Source organism: Chiloscyllium plagiosum, chromosome 13 (assembly GCF_004010195.1).
Source record: "Chiloscyllium plagiosum isolate BGI_BamShark_2017 chromosome 13, ASM401019v2, whole genome shotgun sequence".
NCBI classification, from domain to species: Eukaryota; Metazoa; Chordata; class Chondrichthyes; order Orectolobiformes; family Hemiscylliidae; genus Chiloscyllium; species Chiloscyllium plagiosum.
Genome location: NC_057722.1, coordinates 8,101,941 through 8,108,753, shown reverse-complemented (window position 1 = coordinate 8,108,753; position 6,813 = coordinate 8,101,941). Strand labels below are relative to the sequence as shown.

The following is a 6,813-nucleotide window of genomic DNA, read 5'->3' as shown; positions in this document are numbered from 1 at the left end:
AATTTAGTTAACTTATTCTCAGTTCAGATCTTTCCATGGTTCCTCCAGAGGACCATGGGGTAATTTGTTGTGTTAAGCAGCCTGAGTGATTTACTGACTCATAATACTGGCTGAGAGCACAACACAGGGACTTAACAGCTAGGAATATTGTTCTCATTTCTGGGTACCACACTATAAGAAGGATGTGAGGTCATTGGATGTCAATGCAGCAGAGATTCATAAGGATGGTTCTAGGGATGAGACACCTCAGTTCTGAGGACAGATTGGAGAGATTGGAACTGCTCTCTTTTGAGACAAGAAATCTAAGAGGAGGTCTGATACACATTCTCAAAATTATGATCAGTTTGGACAGAATAGATAGGAAAAAAATGGTTCCCATTTGTAAAAGGAACAAGAATGAGAGGCCACAGATTCAAAATGAATTGCAAAAGAAGCAATTGTGACATGAGAGAAAAAAAAATAAAGAATGAGTTGTTCAGACCTGGAATGTACTGCCTAAAAATGAGGTGGAGGATGAATCAACTGAAGCATTAGAGAGTGCATTAATGATTATTTGATTTTTAAAAAAATGATGAACATAATGTGCAAGGGTGTGTGAATTAGGTTGGAAAATGGTAATAGATCATGATTCTCATTTGGAGAGCTGAAACAGACATGATTTGATTTATTATTGTCACATGTACTGAGATACAGTGAAAAGTATTGTTTTGTGTGTTGTCCAGGCAAATCATCCCTTATGTAAGTAAGGTAATAGAAAAGAATGCACAATACAGTGTTACAGCTACAGAGAAGGTACAGAGAAAGATCAAGAGGTTTATTCAAACATCTGATACTGGGGGGAAATAACTGTTCTTGAATCTATTGGTATGTGTTTTCAAACTTTTGTATCCTTTACCTGATGGAAGAGGGTGGAAGAGAGTATAACCAGGGTGGGAGGAGTCTTTGATTATATTGGCTGCTTTCCTGAGGCTGTGGGAAGTGTAGACGGAATCAATTGATGGGCTGCTGGTGTTCATGATGGTCTGAGCTGTGTTTACAACTCTCTGTAATTTCTTGTGGCCTTGGGCAGGACACTTGCCATACCAAGCTGTGATGCATTCAGAAGGATGCTTTCGCTGGTGCATTTATAAAAACTAGTATGGGTCATTGTGAACAAGCCACATTTCCTTAGCCTCCTGAGGACATATAGGTATTGGCATGCTTTCTTGACGATGGACAAAATGGTCTCTTTCAGCACCATTACATGTTTGTGATTACCGTGTAGAGAATGTTCATTTCTTTCATACATGCATTTCTTCAATCTCTCCAGGAGCAGCCCGGGTTACTACTAGATGAGGTAACACTGAAACCAAACCGTTGCTTTATTTCACAATAATGTGTTCAAACAGAGTAACATTAGATCAGATTCATTTATTTCCATCAAAATAGTTTATTCTCAAGCTATATAAAAGTAACAAACACAGTGCACAACCTGACTCAGTGAGTCATCTTAATTGCATTTGAGCTTATTTTGCTACTCTCTCCACATATCTTCTGACACAGTATTGGAGCCATCCCTCTCCCTGGCTTTAACACTTCCTGCTGTGTTTTTCGGCATTCTAGTCAATTTGATACCTCTCCCCTCAGAGTGGAAACCACAAGACTAACCTGGTGATGAGCTCTGCTAAATTTAAAACAGCAATGACGAGTGTGGGTGATTACTGAAACGTCAAGTTATCTTTTCTTGCTTCAGCACACAAAGCTGATTTACATCTGTATAATTCTGATGATCATGTAATTTCAGTTGTTCAGAGTGGTTTAGCTCAATGGCAGAAATTTTAACATTTTATTCTGATGCCCCCCACTTTGGGGAAATGTAACATTGTTCTGTGAGAGTGCTTGATAAACGGTCTCGAAGATAGAATAAACTTTTTAAAAAAAAAATCACATCTATCCTGGCAGTGCAAAAAGGGTCTGTGTGAATTCTGGCCCAGGGTTGCTTAATGTTGGCACTTTTCACAAAAGTATTTAGTTCCCTGCACTGATAGAAAAATAGGGAAGATGCCTCACACTCCAACAAAAAAAACAGTGAGAATCAACATGAACAAAAGAATTGACTGGGTATCAGTTTAAATATAGCTGTAGTTGTCCAGTTCTACAGATGGTGATGATGAACCACTTCGCAATCCAGCATCCCCATAAAAACCATCTTTTTTGCTTGAGGGGCGACCTGAAAGAGAGAGAGAGAGACAGGGAGACAGAGAGATTACATCAACAATTACAACATGTTTAGAATAAGTTATGGCCATTTTGGCTTTTTGAACCTCAATGCTCTGGTATCTGAACCTGCCACCACAGCCCATTCAAGCCAGTGCCCTCACCCTCCCTTCAAATCTCCAGCCTACAAGACCCTAATTTTTCCATTGAAGTTCATTTTTCTACTACTCTAACAATTCTGCCTCAGTCTGCCTCCGTTATCAAAGCTTGTTCTTTAGTACCCTCACTCTCCTGTTAAAGCCTATTCTTTTCAATTTTAAATCATCCCTTAAATTCCCACATCAGTACTACTTCTGTTTTCCTGTAACCTGAGTTTTCTCATCAAAGCATTATTCTTCCAGTTTCCCAAATTTTTCATTGAAGCTTATATTTCTTTAGCTCTCCTACCAATGCTTACTCTTCCAGTCTGCTAACTCTTCCATCAAACCTATTCCTCTAGTATCCTAAATCTCCCACTGAAGTCCATCCCTCAAGTCACCTTTCCCACAAAGCCCATTCCCCAGGATCGAATTCTGCAATCCATTCACATTTTGAATAATACACACATGCACCGCAACAATTGCCCACTCCTTGTTCTGCTTTCCAAACATTCTTTTAGATTACATTTTACTTTCCAATGCCTGCTTCAAATGTTCTTTGTGCTTAAGTAATGCACAATATGATATCTTACCTTTATGCACCATTAAATCTTTATATTGGCTAATAGCATGACAGAGCATTGTTTGCATTTGTTCTCAAATGTTGCCCCCAAAAACTGTTCTTTTTTAGAATCCCTAGAGTGTGGAAACAGGCCATTCGGCCCCACAAGTCCACACTGACCCTCCAAAGAGTAACCCACCCAGATCTATTCCCCATTACTCTACATTTACCCCTGACTAATGCACCTAACCTATACATCCCTGAACACCATGGGCAATTTAGCATGGCCAATTCACCTGACCTGCACATCTTCGGACTGTGGGAGGAAACCGGAGCACCTGGAGGAAACCCACACAGACACGGGGAGAATGTGTAAACTCCACACAGATAGAAGATTTCTGGGCTTTTCCCTAATCCGCCATTGAAGTAAGTGAGGAGGAGACCACTCCAGTGGACATTTGCGGTGCCAATGGCAGGAAAAACCACTTACTTTTTCATTTTATACAAGCTGCTTCACACAACAGTTCCATGACAAGATTTTTAAATGACACAAGTCAGTCAGATGTTCCTTACAGAAACAATCAATGGTTTCACGAAGGAATTGGGAGAGCATTTGAAGAAAATCAATGTGCAGGGCTCTGGAAATAGAAGGAGAAATGGGATTGAATGGGTTGCTCTATAAAGCACCAGCAGAGATCCAATAGACTGGATGGTCTTCTCCCTGTCCTAATGTGTTTAGGACTATATAAAGACTGACAGATTATGGTATTCTAGCACTAGCTTTCGGGAACGTGTCCAAGCTAAATTGTTCATGTTGTTTCTGGCAGCCTTCAATTAACGACTGAGAAGGTAGCTTCACTCTTCGACCTCATCGAAGCACTTCATTAAAACAGATCTAACTGCAACAGAAGACGAAAGGGAGCTCCGTCTATCAAGTGGAATGATAATCTGATTGGTACAGGTTTACCCCTCGGCCACACGGGGAGACAAAGCGAAATGCACCTCACGCATTCAATTAGTGGAACTTGAAGAACAATTTAGGCAATTGGGAGTTTAAAGAGGCAGGCAAATTGACAATATTGAAGTTAACGTTTGATTACAAGCTGGCAGTGTAGCAACTGGCCTGAGGCATTGCAAAACAATCTAATACAGTGGATGCCTGCAACTGACCAGCTGTATTAGACTTCTCCATGTCAAGCATGCCTGCAGTGTTTAACTCTGACAGTCTGCATTAACAGATGGGAAATGTTTAGTCTTGTGTGTGGTTAGTGGCTACATACTTAAAGGTATATCTGTACATTTAAGATGTGTATCTCAAAGCAGTAAGCATTTAAGAGAGTGAAAAGGATTCGATGAAAAATGTGGAGGTTATTGAAATATATGCATGAGGTAGACACATCCATACATCTAGACAATATGGACTTTATCTCATTAACTAAATGAAGAAACTGAATTCTTGAATGGACCTGGAAGTATACCACCATTTCTTCAAGGATATGATGGCATGGTGGTAGTGATCGTAAGAGCCAAGGAAGTCCAGGATCATGTCTTACATACACCAAAAGTGTGAATGGCTGAACATGTTTATTGAAAATATATATTGCCATTCCTTCAATGTTGCTGGGTCTATTGGAACTCCCTTCCTAGTGGCGTACAGCACATTGTGACGATGGTATGTTTTGTCCTGGTTTCTTTTAGATAGAGATTGGGGTATAAGTGCTGAACAGTCTATGAGAAGATAAGCAACTTGTGAAGTCTTGTATTTTTTAAAGTTGGAACAATAAAAGTAGCCTGAATGGGTGTGGTCAAGCTCTCACAGACCAAGGACTTATAGCTTTCAGCAATTGCTGCTGTGGGCTTGAAGAATTGGAAGCTATTTTTCCCGCTCTCAATTACAGCCAAGGCTGCTGGATTGCATGTGAGACAAAACCTGTTTTCTGAATTTGCTGAAGGGTGTGCTTATGGAATGTTACAATATTGGAACAGTTAATTAGTACTAGTTACTGTATCTGTCATTTTGTTAAGTTTCCCAATAGAGTTACGTACTTCTAAATTCTTCTTTCTTTTGTTGTGTTTTAACTATAGTATTTGAATTGTGTTTTGCTTAATGTTGACCAGTCAAATTGCATTTGGAACACAGCACTTCACATTTGCCTTTAAAATAAGAAACATTAGGGTCCAAGTTACCTTCTTACAGGGGGTCTGGTCTGGTCCATAATGACATTGACAGCAGTTGTTGAAGAAGGCAGTTCAACACTGCTTCTCAAGGGCAACTGGGCATGGGCATGAAATGCAAACAATGCCGCATCCCAGGAATGAATTAAAAACATAGGGTGCCCTCACCTTTTGTTAAGTAGCATTCATCCTTGTGAAATTCGTTCCACGCTGTCACCTTGCAGGCCTTGCTGCAGTAGTACACCTCCTTGCACCGACTGCACGTGATCAGCCGAACGCCCACCGAACGCCCACAGGCGTAACAGAACTTGAACTTGAATAGCTGCCTCCTGTTAAAACAGGCAGGAGAGCAGAAATCTGGTTAGTCAGGGCCGGATCTGCAAATGGGCGCTGCCGTTCAGGCCGGGTTCCTCTTCCACTGGGGTGTGCCAAGGCAGGGCTTGTGCCTATTTTCCTGGGGCAATAGCCCATCAGCAAATGCCTGTGCACACCTCTCGCTTGCCAGGATATCAGGCTCAGTGGGACAAACACCATGACTATTGGGAAGAGCGTGAGGTGGCAGTCAAAGATCAAAGATGTGACATGTGATGTCCTAGACCAGAGATAGGGAAGGGAATGTGTGAAAACAAAAGACAATGCTCATTGGGATACCCTCTCCCTCTTGAGAAACAGGCTTTTTATCAGCTATTTTGTGATATTCCACTTGAGGGTGGGTGGCAGTGTACAAAATACAAAGGATCCACCTACAAGATCAACAATGACGGCCGGGGAGAGTCAATCAATGGGGTCACTCTGTCAGAACCAGGACACTGCCCTCCTCCCACTCCGCTCTCTGGGACTGGACCCAGGGTCAGTGAGGAGCTGCACCTCCAATCAGAAATCCCGTCTCTCTCACAATCCTCCAATCACAGGTTGTTTCTCACCTGTATTTGCCACTGATTCCAGAAATGAAGAGTTTGTCTTATGAGGAGAGATTGAGCAGTTCAGGCCTGTGCTCTCTGAGAGTTCAGAAGAATGACAGAAGATCTATTTGAGGTATATTAGATCCTAAAAGAAATTGACAACGTACATGTAGAAAGGATCTTGTTCCCTCTGGTGGGGCAATCTCAGATGAAAAGTCATAGTTTAGGATAAGGGGTAACAGATTTAAAACAGAGGAGAAATTACTTCTCTCAAAGGGTAATTAATCTGGAGAATTCAGTACCCCACAGTGGGATGCTGGGACATTGAGTAAATGTAAGGAGGAGATAGATTTTTAATTAGTAATGGATTAAATAGTTATAGAGCGTGGGCAGGGAAGAATTGAGGCTGAGATGAGATTAGCCATGATGGTATTAAATGGTTGAGGAGGGTTGAAGGGCAGAATTGTCTACTCCCGCTCCTAGTGATTATAGATCTTCTTATGTATAGGCTCACTATCAGTCGTGGCCATGGGAGAGGTTTAGAATGTGATTGTATGTGACGGTATGTGAGTGAGTGACTGTCTTGCTGGGGCTGCAGTCTGCCATATTCAGGTGGTGTTGTCTCCTGCATTGGTTAGGGGTGGGGGAAGGAAGTGGTTGAGGTAGGGAGGGTTGAAGAAGGAGGCTGCAGGGCTGGGGTAAAAGGAGGGCCACAAGTGTCAGGAAAGAGTGGCAGAAGAGATGTAAGGGAGGGAGATGGACACTGCAAATGGGAAGAGAGAAGATAGAGGCTGTGAAGGAAAGAGAATGATTTCAGGGATAACAACTGAATTCTCAGTCA

General features: G+C 41.7%; 1 protein-coding gene across 3 annotated transcripts in view; it reads right to left on the bottom strand.

Annotated features, from left to right (window-relative positions):
• Nucleotides 1-1,917: 1,917 nt before the first annotated feature.
• The window catches only part of ankmy1 (ankyrin repeat and MYND domain containing 1), a 93,753-nt gene continuing 88,857 nt past the window's right edge, over nucleotides 1,918-6,813 (bottom strand). For 2 of the 3 annotated variants that reach the window (XM_043701790.1, XM_043701792.1), the window contains 2 exons: nucleotides 5,239-5,399; nucleotides 1,918-2,209 (listed from right to left, as the gene is read on the bottom strand). In XM_043701790.1, coding sequence (XP_043557725.1) covers nucleotides 2,109-2,209; nucleotides 5,239-5,399 — 262 coding nt within the window. In that variant the 3' untranslated portion in view covers nucleotides 1,918-2,108. The remainder of the gene's footprint in view (nucleotides 2,210-5,238; nucleotides 5,400-6,813) is intronic. The other variant, XM_043701791.1, reaches the window with a different exon arrangement.